The sequence below is a fragment of the Mobula hypostoma genome, chromosome 11 (genome assembly GCF_963921235.1).
Source record: "Mobula hypostoma chromosome 11, sMobHyp1.1, whole genome shotgun sequence".
NCBI classification, from domain to species: domain Eukaryota; kingdom Metazoa; phylum Chordata; class Chondrichthyes; order Myliobatiformes; family Myliobatidae; genus Mobula; species Mobula hypostoma.
The window spans coordinates 100,684,588-100,701,547 of record NC_086107.1 but is presented as its reverse complement, the minus strand read 5'-3'; the positions used below and the strand labels follow the sequence as shown (position 1 = coordinate 100,701,547).

At 40.2% G+C, this 16,960-nt stretch overlaps 2 protein-coding genes across 5 annotated transcripts in view; both read right to left on the bottom strand.

The window, feature by feature from the left end:
- tom1 (target of myb1 membrane trafficking protein) overlaps positions 1-2,315 on the bottom strand; it is a 116,721-nt gene extending 114,406 nt beyond the window's left edge. Inside the window, exon 1 of the mRNA XM_063061513.1 lies at positions 2,212-2,315. Coding sequence (XP_062917583.1) covers positions 2,212-2,263 — 52 coding nt within the window. The 5' untranslated portion in view covers positions 2,264-2,315. The remainder of the gene's footprint in view (positions 1-2,211) is intronic.
- A 3,691-nt stretch (positions 2,316-6,006) lies between these two features.
- The window catches only part of hmgxb4a (HMG box domain containing 4a), a 62,483-nt gene continuing 51,529 nt past the window's right edge, over positions 6,007-16,960 (bottom strand). For 3 of the 4 annotated variants that reach the window (XM_063062667.1, XM_063062668.1, XM_063062669.1), the window contains 3 exons: positions 14,479-14,672; positions 13,215-13,337; positions 6,007-10,479 (listed from right to left, as the gene is read on the bottom strand). In XM_063062667.1, the coding sequence (XP_062918737.1) occupies positions 10,435-10,479; positions 13,215-13,337; positions 14,479-14,672 (362 nt within the window). In that variant the 3' untranslated portion in view covers positions 6,007-10,434. Of the gene's footprint in view, positions 10,480-13,214; positions 13,338-14,478; positions 14,673-14,737; positions 15,036-16,960 lie in introns of those variants that run through there. The other variant, XM_063062670.1, reaches the window with a different exon arrangement.

Here is a 16,960-nt window from a genome sequence, read left to right as displayed (position 1 = left end):
ACACCAAGCACAGAAGGTCGACCTCCTAGAACGGGCTTGTTGAATACCGTGTCATCACCTGCTACAGCCACCCAGAGGAGGTCCAACAAACGGTGCAAATTATTTTTTGTGTAATCGCAGGGCTCTGTTGGACGTCAGTAATGTAGAATACTCAAGTCGGGCTCCTTGGAAACACCGACGGTTGGGGAACTGCATGGCACTGGTTGTTGCATGGAGCAGGCCATCTTACCGTGTTGCAGCCGCTCAGGGGAGGAGACACCGGAGGCGGTATGGCAGAGGGCAGAGGTGCAGCAGGCGTACTGAAGTCCATGCTGCATTGGAAACTGGCCCCTCCTATCACAGCCATGCTCCAGTGTCCGCTCGGTGGTAGACAAGCTAACTCTAACAGTAAAACATGAGGAACTGCTGTGTGCTTATTCTTGCAGAAATGTAGCTCCAGAACAACACTAGCTGTCCTGGAGCTACTTAGCTTAAAACCCTATCCACAGCCTTCTCCAGGATCCTGATCCCAGCTTGGTTTGGATGGGTGGAGCCTATTCCATCAGAACCGCTCCCTCTTTCCCCAATACTAGTGCCAATGATCTACAAATTCAAACCTGCTGCTCCTACGACCAATCTTTGAGTCAAAATTTAGTTCTCTGCTCTTATTAACTGTGCCAATTTGCCTTTTTGATTCTGCATTTTAATTTTGTCCATAACTGCTCAAATTCCCTCAGGGTAACATCTTCCCTTATTGTTCCAACATTGTTGGTACCCACAGGGCCCATAACAATGGAATCTTTCCCCTCCCATTCCAAATCTTCTGCAAATCAGATGAGACGTCCCAAACCCTGGTACAAGGAAGGCAGCACAGTCTTTGGGACTCTCTGATCCTTGCGACAGAGAATTGTGTCTATTCCCCTGACTACACTATCCCCAATCATAACTATATTTGTTTTCTCCCCTGCCCCTGAACTACAGGGCCACAGTTCAGTTGCTCAACCTTCCAACAGCTCCAAATGCAAAGAAAGCTCAGAAAATTGGCCGCTGAAACAAAGGCACCCTCTCTTGAAGAATCCCTCTCATGGGATTTCTGAATAAAAGATGAATTGGTTCAAAACAGTCAAGATTGCACAGCAGCATAGTGGTTGGCACAACACTACTACAGCGCTAACGATCTGGGTTCAATTCGCGCCACTGCCTGTAAGGACGTATGTTCTCCGTATGGGTTTCCTTCCACATTCAAAGATGATTAGGTTAGTAGGCTAATTGGTCACCTGGGTGTAATTGGGTTACACAGGCTCGGTGGGGCAGAAGAGGCTTTTACTGCGCTGTACCTCTAAACAAAAGATACAATGAGTTCTGAGAGAATTCAATTGAGTAGATGCCTTGAGGATATTCCCACTGATGTGACACAGGGTCTGGATAAAAAGGGGTGCAACAAGGAAGTTCTTCTTTTAAGAAGGATATTAAACTTTAGTATTCTCCAGACCAGAAATCAGTGGATGCTGAGTCACTGAGTATTTTTAAGACTAGATGACATGAAGCCTATGGTGAAATTAGAACCCTGGGTATTTTAATTGCACAATTTTCAATGAATCCCTGAAATAAATATTTTTAGTAAAACAGAGAACTGTTGATACTCAGGTCAAGCAGCCTCTAGAAACAGAACAGCATTTCAGCTTGATGACTTTTCATCTGAATGTTCATCAACCCAAAAGGAACTGCTCTCGCTCTTCTCTCTGCACAGAAATTGCCTGGCCAGTTGAGAATCTCGAATATTCGGGTTTTCGGTTCAGATTTTCAACCTCTGTAGTGTTTTTGTTTACAGATCTCAACCCCAACACTGCCCCCACTGGTGCTGCCTGACCTGCTGAGTTCCTCCAGCAGTAGCTTGCGGCCTCAAGTTCCACAATCTGCAGTTTCTAGTGTTTTAACATTTTAAGTCTGGTCCCTAAACCTACAGCTTCAAAAGTCCGCCCACTTTACCCGGAACCTTCAATCAACTTCATAAGCACCGCCTATCGCACGCCACATTGGCTAACACCAAAAACACTACCGTCCCATTGGCCCGCGTTGTTGTCAATCATTTGTGGCCCGAACTTTGGCCATCAAAATCCTTTCTCAATGCAACTGACAGCTTCTGAAATTGAGTTTGAAGTGAATCAGCTTTGCCGCTTTCAGCAGAACCCTCCCCACTGCTTCATGCTAGTGCGCTATCGCGTTCCTTACCAACTCGCTGACCGACTTGGGTGCTGAAGGGATTGCCGTAGAGAAACTCCATCTCCGCCGAGCGAGAGAGCGAACGCACTAGCTGTCAGCTGACCCGGGTCACGTGAGCTAACCGCCACCGCAAGGCCTCATGGGCACTGGGTGTCGTGAGAGGGTGAGACAAAATCAGATATCTTTCAAAATAATCAATCCCTGATCTCCACTCACATTACCGATACTGACCATAAAGGAATGGATCCACTACTTTTTACTAATATTTTCCGTTTCATTTTAGTCACGCCCCATTGTTTTTGGAAGCTGCAACGGAGTGTTTTGGCGTGGGGCGGAGGGTGGGCATTGTGTATAATACAGCGCCCCCTGCAGTCTTACGGGAGCAACAGGTGGAGCTGGTAACTGGAGTTAGGGTTCACAATCTTAAATGAATTAGATCTGCGGAGGAAGGTCCCTTTATTTTTTAAGTACTTTATGAATATTTAAAGAATGCAATCTGCAAAGAAAGAATGGGGAAAGTGAGATGATCCTGAACCGTCCATATTTTTTGGGCAGATGGACAAGGATTTTTCAAATGACCACGTTATAAACCTTTATGGTTTGATATGAATTTAAGGTTTGCGGCAGAGGAAGAGGTCATTTGACACAGGAGGCCAAGCAAAGGGGTCATTGAAAGAAGAGTTTGTTCTGTTTGGTTGGAAATACATATCTTGAAGGGGAATAAAAATGCTGGAAATACTCAAAGGGTCAGGCAGCATTTATGCTAAGAGAAATGACGTTAATGTTTCAGATCACTCTGAAGCTTTAATTATATTGCATTAGATTTCGACCATTTTTTTTAAGAAAGGAAAGGGATCAAATTGGAAATATCTACTTGGGTAACGGGAATAAGTTTTGTTCATGATTTACTTCAGCTTGCTGCTCTCGAATTCGATTGTGGTGTATTGTGGGATTGTGAGATGCCATCGGAATAACGCTACTAAAATAATTGCAGTGCATTTTCCTGTGGTCAGGATGAAACAGAGCTGGAAGGAATGAATAGTTACAGTAATGGCGCAGTGCATAGTACTTTGTTTTGGATGGTTGGGCTTTTTTTTGGTTATTACTATTGCACTCAGCCAGGAAAGTGGAATGTATTCTATAACACTCTGTGGAAAGGGTGAGATGCCAGGATGAGTCAATTGTTGCAGTCCCACCAGTGCAATTTTGATTTGACAAACTGATAGGATTACTCGTTTTGGCACCTTAAAATCTACGGTAATTCATCAGTGCCAATTACATTTGCAATCAATTAAAATCCTAATCAATTGTCTAAATATTAAATCATGCAGAAGTACAAAAAACGCTTTTCAGTCTACTGCACTTGCAATGGTATCTTCACCCCCCACCACCACTTTCTTGCTTGTATCTAGTATTCTTTCATCAGTCTTAATTTTAATATAGGACGGCATTCAACTCATCGAGCCTATGCTGGTTCAGTGAAAAGGTTTCTTTGCAATTTTGTTGTTAATGTTACATCATAGCGATTAAAAGCTGGTTATTTGATAATAAAAAGAAAATATCTTTATACTGAGACATTAATTCTGCCCTTCTAAATGCCACCTGGCCTGCTAAATATTTCCAGCATTTTGTTTTTAAATTCACGTTTCCACATCTGCAATTTTTGATTTTCACTTATCTTGATACAGTATTTATAATCTGAAGGACTCCCTGCAGATGTTCTTGTCAATTGTTGATCCTGCACAGTGAGCAGGAATGACCTAAATTGGAGTTTAGGTCATTCACATCTAAGCAGCTTGAAAATCTGCTCTGATCTTTTGTTTTCCTCTTGCTTTCCAATTCTAAATCCTGTTTGGAATTATTTCACTTTATGACTTAATATTTCCTCATTGAATACCTTGTGAACATCTTTTCCAGAGTTCATGTGCAATTCTTGTCAACTGATTTTATTTACAACCTTAAAACTCCAATCGCATTTATCTTGGCTATCCTGGCTATTTTCTCTTTAATCCAAGTACATGGCCATTTCATCCTTAAGATTCTAATCCAACACCTGTACTAAATTGACCTGTATTAGCATTACCTGCTTGATAAAAATTGTAAGGATATTGGCAATCACTGGGTAATTATCTGATGTGAAATTCAAGCACCTGTTCCCATTAGGCAGTTTGCTATGTCATGCTTTCCAAGGCTGACCAGATGAAACTGAGCGCAAGGCAGAAATAAAGAAAATATAACCCAAGTCGCAGGTTGTAGTCAGCAGCAAGGTTGGGATAAGCCAACGTCCAATTAAACCAGCACTTCTGGTGGATCTGCTACCTCACATCTCCAACAAACCATATTCAATCCTGACCATTGGTTCTGTCTGAGAGTAGTTTACACAGTCTTCCTATGATTTGTCTCCATTTTCCCTGAATAGCTGTGGATTTCCTCCCATGTGTAGATTAGCAGGTTAACTGGCTATTGCTAATTGTCCCTTGTAAGTAAGAGACATAATCCAGGGAAATTGATGGGAATATGAGAAAAATAAAATGAGATGTTTCTATAGTCACTTGGTGGTCAGCATTCACTTAGTGGATCGTAGCGCCTGTTTCTGTACTGTTTGACCCGATGATCAATTACCTGAGTCTTGTTTCAGACATCAATTTCAAAAGTTTTGAATTTTAGATTGTTTACTATTTTGTTTTGCCTCTTTTCAGTTTAGTTTCTTCCTATTTCCTTGTTTCTTTCTGACTTGATGATGTACTCAAGTTAATTTACTGTCTTTCCCTGTCCTCTCACTCAATAACAAAGGTGGTAGCCCTCTGTCCCATCGATACTTAAAAAAACTCATTACTGGGCTTCAAAACACAAACCTGCTGAAAGTGTGAGCTGGACAAGGCAGTGCAGACAATGCCCTACATCAGACAAATGATATATTGGTTGTTACTATGAGAAGATTTGAGTACTGGAGTAAAGACTCTTTTAGGACAACTTGAGATAACAAACAGGGCTTTCATTTGAAGAAACACAGAGTTAATCCTTGTCTGGAGCATATATTTTCTCACCCTACTTTTCTAAAACAGATCATCTGGTCTGTCTATGAAGGTTCTTAGTCATCTATATCAAGCTGTAGTAAAACAAGGCAAATGGACTTGCTGTGTTGTCTAGAAGATGTTTTGCCACTCATCAGAGAGGCTTCTTCAGTTCTGTTCCACGGTGGGTAGTCTTCCAGCATGAACTCTGAGTTGTTTAAAGGTCTAGCAATCATATGAGGGTCATTAAGAGTCACTGAGGTAATGAGAGGGTCACTAATCTTATCTTTGCATGAATGGTTATTACTGCACAGGAACAAATTCGATGCAGGGACTATCGCAAAAAAAGTGAAAGGTACACTTGAAAAGTACATCTGAAAATGTGAAAAACATTATAATAATTATGAGTCCTGATGAAGGGTCTTGGCCCAAAATGTTGACGGTTTACTGTTTTCCACAGATGCTCCCTGGCCTACTGATTTCCTCCAGCATTTTGTGTGTGTTGATAAGAACTCAGGTCTTCTTTCCCATTAATCTCTGCCTTATATCTAGTGGCTGATGTACATAGTTTTCAGTGTAATTGTGACTGACATCGTTTAAATGATCACTGATATTATTTACCATTCAAGCATTAATAAATGTGTAATTGGTTACTTTGGATAGATCAACTTTCCAATAGTCACTGTATTATTATACCCGTGTTTCCTATGTTTCCATTACTAATAATATCAACAATGGGTACAATTTACTGAAAGAACGAGAAACAGACTGAAGAATACAAAAACTCATGATCTATTTATATAGCATACAGTACAGCTACAGTTTACTGTGTGCAAATCAAGAAAGACCGGGAAGAACTTTTTATAAAAGCTCAAAGTAAAAACAACAAATATTCTAAATCTTTGCTTTTTTAAAAAAAAAAGATACAATAAACACACATATATAAACCTTTAAAAGAGAAATGCCCAACTTATTAGGAGGACTGTACTAGATAATTGTTCTGGATATAAACAGATCTTACAATTCAATGGTGGTATCAGAAAACAAACCAATATGACCAATCAAATTATATGTCTACAAAAGATAAAATCAGTTCAGCAAATCTCACTGTTATCATGTGGTTTCTTCTGGGGGAGATATGCATAGTGAGGACTGGTGATAGAAAGCTACATATTTAGTTTTATTTCAGTGTGGTTTTTTTTTTGAGCAGAGAAGTAGGTTTTTATCACCCAGCAGCAGGTTACAATTCCCAGATTGGATATGGGGTATTATCTCCCTACTCAGCTTCAAAACATACCATCCGAAAAATCTCTTCTATTGATTTAGCCTGATAGTATCAATCAACATTTCTCCTTTCCCTGTTGTCTGATTTTAGCTAGCCAGACAAAGAGGTTTTTATTTGAGCTGAGCCCTAAATTCTGATCCGAAATGTGAAGAGTATTTGCAAGTAAACTCCAATAGAACAGAACACTAGAACACCCACTCAGATCCCATTTCTTATCAGTGGGTTAAATGATGATTATCTTTTATTTTCAAAGTTGTTCTTCATTACTGAATGTTCCACTCCAATTTATTTCATTAATTTGATGACAGGCCACATTCTGAACTTTCAATATCTGGACGTGTTGAGTTATGGGGAGCCCTTTATCTGGTGCCCTCCGCTGTTTGGATTCTTCTACGCTGCAAGTTCCAGGTATTGCAAATTAACTGCTATTACATTTAGTCTCACACACCTCATCACTTATTAAAGGTACAATTGTTGGATGTAAAAGATGCACGTGCTACAATAAATAAGCCAAAAGATTATTTAGCCTTGATATGTACAGAAGGGAAATAGGACACTGGTACCTCCTCAGCAATGCAACTTCTGGGGTATGGAGTTCCTTTGTACTCTGAAAGTTAAAAGCCTTCAAAATAATGCATGCAAGTAATTTGAATTGTGGATTTGTTGCTTGTAGATGGTGTTACCGCACAGCAGAGTAAATGTACGGCACTTTTCATGAAGAGTTTGAAAGCGCTACTTCATCTGTGGACAATTAGATATCAAGGGTCACCTCTTGCTCCATCTCCTGACTGTGCTTACAGAGGACACATTGCACTTCACTGAAAGCAGAAAAGGAAGTTGTAAGAGTAGCGACTAGAATATGTAAGGTGGGGGGGGGGGGGTGGCCCAGCTTTAAAAATAAGAGTTAGGACTGTCATAAAATACTTCTTTACAAAAAATAAAACAGGAATCTGAAACTTCCTGCCTCTCCCTCATTCCCACAAAACATATTAATTATAAGTTTCAGAACTGAAATTGACATACCTTTATTATGTAAGAGTACTAATGGTTACTGAACCACGGCATGCAGATGGAACCTAAGATGCTGATCTGTCACAATATAATTAAGTAGCACAGCAGGGGATGAACATCCCCTGTTTATTTCTACATCCCTCCAAACTAATTGACCAAAAATACTTCAAAGCTCAGCAAAGCATAATTGAATTTACATCCAAGTTGAATCTGTGAAAATAAAATTACCTACAAAGGAAGTAAAACAAGTTGTTTCACACACACAAAAGTGCTTTTCAAATCATGCCACTTCAGTTACAGGAAATACCTACTGAGGGAAAAACTGGATAGGTTCGTATTTTCATCCAACTAACTATTATTGAAATGGATTTGACGCAACAAATACCCAGCTTCTCACAGGTGAGCCTAAGCAAGTTCAGGCCAGATGTATTCCCACATTTCTAGAATTAAAGTTTCATCTTTTACAGTAATATTAAAGACCTTCAAATTGAGAATGGCATTTAATCCCTTAAAATGTTTCCCAGGAAGCAAGTGATTATACTAATCAACTTGTAGCACAAGCATTTTCATATAGGGAGACTCATGCAGTCACATGCATTCATCTATCTGGTTGCATTGAGGGAGAAAATGAAAAATTTGGCTTACAAGGAGAATTTTTTTTAAATCACTCATTAAAATGTGAATTAACTGAAGATATGGTAGAAAATAGTGATAGTGGTTCAGCCAACAATTCTTCAGTTAACATTTGACCCTGGTGGTCTTTTGTGGTCTGTTTCACTGATCTTATCCAAGCACAACTCCCTCCATTGGGTTGGGAAACAATTAATGGTTTTAAAGTAATATAACCGTTAGGGAAATACTGGGAAACTACCAAGCTTTACAGTGGGACAATCATGTTGCTTGCAAACAAATTAAATAACTAAGTACTGTTACAAATGGTACTAATCACTGAAATAGTTCAGAGCCTGTTTAACACAATTTTTGATGTTTTAAATTATTACAAAGGACAAAATCATGAGCTTTGAATGTATCAATCTCTCAATGCGTGTAGCTTTTTCAACATGGGATGAATTCCATGCTGAAGGTTAATGACTTTTATATAGTTGTTTATAGGCTACAGAGGCTGTACAAAAGTTTCAGACATATTGACCTTACTAAAGTAAAGTTTGGAGGAAAGAACACTGTACAGTAAATAGGAAATATTATTACTTTCCTTCCAATACAGAGCATCACAGCAAATATATAGCTACTTTAAATTGAGAAATATCATAAATTTATAAAATACTGAATGTTGTCACAGCAGCATTTAACCCACTGAACCTCCTAGTCCTGCACACAACACCAATTAGTGAAATGGGTTATTTATTACTGGAGCTACTAAGATATTCTGAAAATACAATATATAATGCCACTTCTTTAATGTGCTATAATGTTCACACAGAAATTTTTAAAAAACAAGGGTGATGACAAGGCCCTCAGTTGAAGGGGGAGAAAAACTTTAGAAGAGAGATTTAATAGAATAGGAGCCTGAATGTGGTACTTTAGCATATGGAAAAACTTGAGAATTTTGAATTGTCCTTGGATCAGAAGAGTTGAATTTTATTGGTGAAATTAAAATACATTACTAGTAGCATAAGAAACATCAACTAGTAAATGCAGACAGAAAATAGTTGGCAAGGTATTAAAAGTAATTTTTTTAATTCAGCAGATTGAAGATCTGTATTTACTGCTTGAAAAGTAAAATTTGATAGGGTAAGATATGGACAATGAAAAAGGACAAGGGAATCAGAATGATTGGATAGCACTTTCGGAGAGCTATATAGGCACAAAAGGCAGTATGGAATACTCTAAAAGGTCAACAGTCTCTCTCCTGACCACCACCCAATGATCCAGCTGAGAAGTGCATATTTGCAAACTGCTAAAGATTTGATTAGATCAAATATGATATTCACTGTTGAGACACTTCAGAACCAGGTACCAGTCAAATTCTGACAGAAGATCATCAATCTGAAATGGATAACTCTGCTCCTCTCTCCACAGATGTTGCCTGACCTGCTGAGAATTTCCATCATTTGCTGTTTTCATTCTAGTTAGGTTGCACAGGACCGGAGGAGGCAAGGATTCACAAGTAAATGCAAGATAGACAGACGCAATTATACAGGATTCAGCTTGCTCAAATCAGGTTTTAGAATTATTTTGAAGTAGTAAAATCAGTCATGGATAATAGTAATTCCACAGAATATTATGTTCCTCAGCTAAATGCCTTCACAATGGGCACTTTACCAGAGGACAAGTCCACAAGACAACTGAACAGAGCCCATTTGAAGGCCGTTTATCACAAGGAATGAGCAGGAACCATTGAGAAGCTGCATTTTCAGTGCTATAAAATAATGAAATAAAATACAAAACACTGCAAGTCCACAACAGGTTGCTCATCAACTGAAACAAAAGGTGGGTTTGGCACTTTAGCTGTGACCTTTCATCACAGCACCCTCTTACTTTGTTCTTTAGTTGGTGAATAACCTGTTAAATGTTTCCAGTGTTTTCTTCTATTCCAGAATTGGAGGTGTGTTTTTTTTTTACATTTAGCATTACCAACTTACAAAATGATGCATACCCGTGGAAACAATTATGTTTTAGCAGAAGGTGGTCCAGCATTGGCGTTCATATTTGGCATTAGTGATCCCTGGTAGATCAACGTTAAACTCAATGATCCCTTCAAGAAATGCACCTTCTTCCCAGCATGCTCCTGGGCTTGTCTTGTCTCAACTATTTCAAAGCAGGTTTTTTTACAACATTTAACAATAATTACAGTACTATAGGAAAGGGTACAATTCAAACATGCTATTCAGCAGTGAACAATCTTTATCTACAATATATTCAGTTTTCTGCTATTGATCCAGTCCCAAACATCTCTCAAGGTCAAAGTCCTGGCATGATATAAGCAATGTTATCCAGTGTGTGAGCCTGGGTGAATAAAAACAATACAATTAGAAAGCTGTAGTTATTATGGAAGACAAAACAAAGCTGTAGTTGTTATGGAAGACAATGAGCAAATTGATCTCAGTCCTATTAACGCCGGCTGGTGGCGTAGTGGCATCAGCGCTGGACTTCAGGGCAAGAGGTCTCAAGTTCATTTCAGATGCCCAAGACACGCCGTACAATGAGCATACCAAAAAAGCTTGTCGGCGACCCGACAACTCCACCAGGAGTTAAGGGCGCGCGCGCGCGCGCACACACACACACACACACTATTTATGATGGGTGTGACCTATTGCTTTCTAGCTCTCCAAGAACCACTGAACAGTACAGTGAGGCTGGAGGTAGTATGGCTCAGTTCCAGCAATCCAGGTTTGGTTTTAACATCTGGGTCTTGTTGTCTCGTGTGGATTTTGCACATTCTACATGCTCAGTAACCTCCCACCGATTCTCTTGCCATCCACCTACACACTAATGGCAATTTACAACAGCCAACTGAGCTACCAACCCTACCTCACCAGGTGGGGATTGTGGGAGCAAACTAGAGCACTCAGAGGTGGATGGCAAAAGACTCAGCAGGGAAATAGATGAGGAATTGCGATTGCCTGGAAAGCCATCATGGTCTTTTCTGGTAAGATGATGCTGAACCCTGCCCACCACTACTCCCTACCCCTATTTGCAATTGAAAAGATGGTGATAAACCTTCTGGAATCATTACTGATCTTCTATTGAATTATTCTGACAATGCCATTAGGGAGTTCCATGAATAGTCAATGTCATTCTGGACTTGAAGAAGTACCAGTGAAAGTCCTATAGGCACTGAATTGGCTTAGTGACAAGGACAAAGTGCATTTGGTAATGGTTGGATTAGAGAGAAGTGTACACAGTGATGATTGCCAAGGGTTGGTACCAGGAGCAATGCTTTTCTTCATATTTATTAATGACTTAGACTTAAATGTCACATGCCCAATTTCCAAATCTGTGAACAAAACAAAGCTTGGCAGTACGGTTCAAAGTAATAGACATCACAAAGATAGTGACAGGCTAGTAAAGTGAACAAACACATAGCAGATAAAATTTAACAAGTAAAAACAAAGAGTATTTCATGAAGAGAGAATCTACATATGCTGGATATCCAAGCAACACACACAAAATGCTGGAGGAACTCAGCAGGCCAGAAAAAAGTACAGTCGACGTTTCAGGCCAAGATCCTTCAGCAGAACTGGAGAAAAAAAGATGAGGAGTAGATTTAAAAGCTGGGGGAGGGGGAGGGTGAAACCGAGAGGGAAAAAGGATGAAGTAAATAGCCAAGAAGTTGATTGATGAAAATCAACAATCAACTTCCAAGCTACTTACTTCATCCTTCCCCCTCCCACTTTCACCTGTCATATTGTTTCTCTCCAGTTTCTCTCTGTTGGGCCTAAGAAACTTCTCCAGTGATGCCCTGAGGCTGAAATGATTAATGTCCAACCATCATAACCATTTTTTATTATATGCGGTACAAGTCTAGCCAGTGGGAAACTTTATCCTCCACTTCTCATCGACAAGACAAGGGGGAAATCACAAGTTATCCACATCAGTCTCTCAGCTTGCCGCCCATCACTTTAAGCAACAGCTGCACAGACCCACAGACGAAGCTGCACCGAAGATCACCATTTGGTCTACTGTGCCACTTTTGGAAAAGCTATCCAATTCCTTCAGCTAGATTCTTTACAGTGCCTCTAATTTTCTTCTCTGCAATTAAATATTTAATTCACCTTTGAATATTAGTACTGAAATTTTCCCACTATTACCATAACCATTTTCTATTGTCTGAGGTACAAGTACAGCTAGTGGAAAACTTTATCCTCCACTTCTCATTGACAAGACAAGGGGGAAATCACAAATTAGTACTGAAATTTTCCCAAAACAATGGATGCCAGAATTAAAGTTTCTCTTTTGTCCCTCTGGGTGATGTGAAAATTACCTTGGGCACCAGGCATCATCATGGCACAGCAGTTAGTGCTGACGCCTCATAGCTCCAGTAATCCAAGTTTGATTGTCACCTCTGGGACTATCTGTGCACAGAGATTGTACATTCCCATCATGCCCAAATGTGTTTACGTGCAAGTACCCTGGTGCTCTAGTTTCCCCCCCACATCTCACAAAAAGCGGTTCAGAAGTTAATTGTCTACTGTGTTGCCCCAAATAAAGGTGGGTGCTTGGAGAGTCAGAGTGTGGTTGATGGCATGTGAGGGAGACGTGGTTATGCAGAACTATGTGGTGGAAACAGGATTGGTCTGAGTTGGCATGGACTCCATCAGCTGAATTATTTCCTGTATTGTTTGGAAATACAAAATATGTACATACAGCTTACTAATCAATCCATCAAAGGAAAAATTTTCCTACTTACAATATAAAAACAATTAAAATGTTCAGCATCCCTCTTAAATCTCCTTTTTCAGTTCTGAACTAATCAGTTCTCAGCTCACTGGTTTCCTCACAGAACTGAGGATCTTCACCGCTAATGCCATGCAACAGGAAAGATGAAACTGGATGTTAATGCCACACAGTCTCAATGTACTTGGCAGTCTCCCACTCACTAGGTTTATCCGAGAACAGAGAGGCACTGATCTTAACTGACTTGAATTTCTGCATGCAAATTAGGAAGCTTGTCGGGTGGGAAATGCTTTTCGGACCCTTTAGCATATCATTTGGAGAATGCAGGAGAAAGAAAAACTCACAAGAGTTTCTTTTGGACAGCCATTAAGATGATCAACCTGTGCTGTGAGGCAAGTTAATGGACCCAGTGCACAGATTATGGAATCCAGCAAGACAGAGAGACTCCCAGACACTGCCACCATACCCTAAAAAAGAGAAAAATAGTTTTAAACTATCCATTTTAGAAACTCAATAAGTACTCAACAGCCTAAGACATCTTTAGGTTTTAAAGTAAAATGCAATTCCTCATGGTTTAATTAATAACAAATGAGTTGCAAAAACAGTGGGACAAAGGGAGTCTTAGATGTAATCTCTAATTTGTACTGTTGCTGAACAATCTCTTTGCCATGACGTCAGTGAAACTAAATTAGCAGTAACATCCTTGAACTCGGTCACAGCTATCTTGTGACCTTGTTGGAAAGAGGGCTAAGTCAGATGTGGCTCCATTTTTGAACATAAATTATGATGCATATTGATGTGGGCATACAGCAAGGCCAAGAACCGTAACACACATTCAATTCTGAATAATAGTATTTTTATATTTTGAATTCCACCCCTGTTGAAACTGGGAACAATGTTCTATATCAGCGCCAGCAAACAAAGTAGACTGTTATTTTATGAATCTTATCTGCATTTCAATACTCATCCCAAAGAAGGAAGGCCTGTGTTCTCCAAAATAGATTTAATTTTTAAAGAAAGAACTGAAGCCCATAATGAGGTGCTCCATAAATTCAAAGCAACTCAAATCTTTCAGCCCTGAATGTGCACTTGCTTTCTGAGGGCTTCCTATCCATTGAAGGTAGAACTTATTGCAATGCAGTTATTAGAATTTGATGACGGTAGCTGTTAAAAACTTAACAATTACACAAACGTTTACAGCATGGAAACAAGCCATTTGATCCACTTGGGCTAAACTCCACAAGGCTTCCTCCACAATAACCAGCACACCCTTCTATTCCTTTCTCCCTCTTGTCTTAAATAGATCCAGCAGTGAGGTAAAAACAGGAAGACCTCAGGTTCTGTTCTTGTTCCCATCAGACATCATTAAGGAAATAACATCAACACATTTTTGGAATAGTCATGGGTTGCTGCTGCAAAACACATTTCTGCTCCAACTCCAAAACACCAATGCTTGGTGATATTGAAGTCTTCAAAATTTGCATGAGGAACACAAGGCCATGGTGTGGAAAATCAAAGATGAAATTTCAAATTAATTCTGTGCCTACCATGCTCCTTGTTGTTACGTAGATGTTTCTCATCTTTTCCATCACTTCACACACATCTCACCTCAGTTTCTTGCAGTCGGTGGCCGATGAGGCTCAGTGATTCTCCCAGAAGCTGCAAGTGCGCTGCAACATCAATTGGGTCCGCATCTGGCATTTTAACTGGAGAGGACTGACTGCTGCCTCCAAATGTGACTGAAAGGGCTGACCTCTTCTGAGGTGTCACCATACCAGACAACGACGATGAGTTCTGCTTGCCTGATGCAAGGAAAGAATGAGTAGATGTGACAATCAAACGACTGATTATAAAATGAAAACTAAGCAAAGACGCTCTGTTTCACAGAATTCTGATATGTTGTGCATCACAGAGTATACAACCCATCTGAACCAAAAATTATCTACTAGGAGCAGCAAAAAAAATTACTACTGTAAGAATTTTGAGAAGACAAATTCAAAACTTACTTTTCAGCTGCCTCAAAGACACATTGCCTGTCCTTTTCTGGAGCTGCGTTTTCTTTAAAGTTGTACGTATCCCCAGTTTCATCATTCACGAAGTTACGCACAAAACTCCGTTCAATAATACACACAAAATGTTGGAGGACTCTGCAAGTCAGGCAGCATCTATGGAGGGGACTAAACAGTCAACATCTCAGTCCTGAAGGGACTCGGCCCTAAATGTCCAATGTTTATTCCCCTCCAGAGGTACTGCCTGATTTGCCAAGTTCCTCCAGTATTTTGCGTGTGCTATTCAAGATGTCCAGCATCTGTAGAATCTCGTGTTTCTGTTCAAGATTTTCGTCTTCAGTTCCCTCCAACATGTTTCACCACTCAGTTAAAGCACAGATATAGTTGATGAGCCACATTGTAAACTCCGATCCTGAGCTACCTATCAAGGAGGGAATTCAGCCATCATCCATTGACACAGATCTCACACACAAATTTCCTGCTGTATGAACGGATGGCTCTTTGCATCTTAATCCCACTAACCAACCTCTATTGGAGAGACATAAACCCGGATTTATACATCACCTTTTATGGCCTTAGGTTCCCATCAAAATCCTTCAGGCAAAAAAAAATATGATATGTGTTACAATATTGAAAAAACTGCACCTATCTGTCCACAAAAAGAAAGGCTGGTGGAATGCTTATCGAAGTATAAATACTATCCAAGATATTAGCAATAGCATCCTTGCCCTTCTTTGAAATCTTCCTGGAAATACCTTACATCATCTGATAGACCAAACGGTCTCAATTTAATATCTCATCAGAAACAAAGCACCCGTAACAGTGCTGTGCTCCCTTGGTACTTCACTGAATGTTCAGTTGGGATTTTCTCCAAAGTGAGACTTGAACCCACAAACATCTGGCTCAAAGGAGAGTACTAATTACTGATTTAATTATTTCCTGATGTAGGAGGCAGGTATCTATTTTCTGTCTGTATTGTATATAGTGGGACATTTATTACAGTAATCACGTGGGTTGGGGTGTGGTAGAAGCAAATGAGCATGGTTACGTATTCCAACCCCCCAATACCCACAGAGAAAGAGAAAAACAACACAAAACAAATCATACCAACAGAAGAAGCAAGCAACAACAGCAATCCAAATCAAATTGAGTCCTTAGATCCAAATCCTTGGAGTAGCCCCAAAGCCTCGGTATTCAGTTCATCACATTAGTGGGGCAAGTTGCCACAAAGCTCACAGACAAGAAGCACAGCAACAGGGGGCAGTCTCATAGCCTCAGGTCACAGACAGAGAAGTACCCAGATTATCTGGGCCAGTGTTTAAATTGTCCGAACCTCGCACTAAGACCCATCCCCACTGCCTGCGAATCACCCCAGGCCTAGATTTTGCTGCCAAGGGAGCCATTCTCGACCTCTCCAAGTTGGCTCGGTGCTCACAGTGATTCAACTTCATCCAACTCTCAACACCCTGCCTTCCCAATCTATACAGGCCAACACTTAGATAGCCCAAACAGTGGATTATACCTCTCATTAGGACCTGGGCGTTGCTGCAGTGAGTCACTCCAGGCCTTGAACACGTTGCCCATCATTTTCTTTGAACCTGGATTTTGCTGCCAAAGAAGCTGTACTCAACCTCTCCAATTCGGTTTGGCGTTTAGAGCAACCCGCCCTCGCACTCAAGTTAGTTAGACAGGCATGATACCTCCTCTGTCCCAGTCTACTCCCCTCCGAATTGTTCCCCTCCAACCAGCACAACTCCAAGTGTGTCGATTTTGCAACCATCAGCAGAGCACATTCTGAAGAATTCGTTTTGCCTTCACTCGCATCTTCAGAGCTTGCGGTGATAGTCTACCGCAATTTAATTCAAAAAGTGTTATTAATAATGGTTTTAATTGAACTCTTTTGTTTTTGAACCACCAGTAACCTGTTGCCCATCTTCAGTAGCGTCTTCTTAAACCGGAAGTTTCACACACCGTTTCGTATAGTGGAGAGTTAGAGGCAACCAGGGAATGATAGTTTCTTATGACCGCTAATTTATTTTGACCACTAATTATGCTTAGTGTCGTTTATTGCACTAATTTCT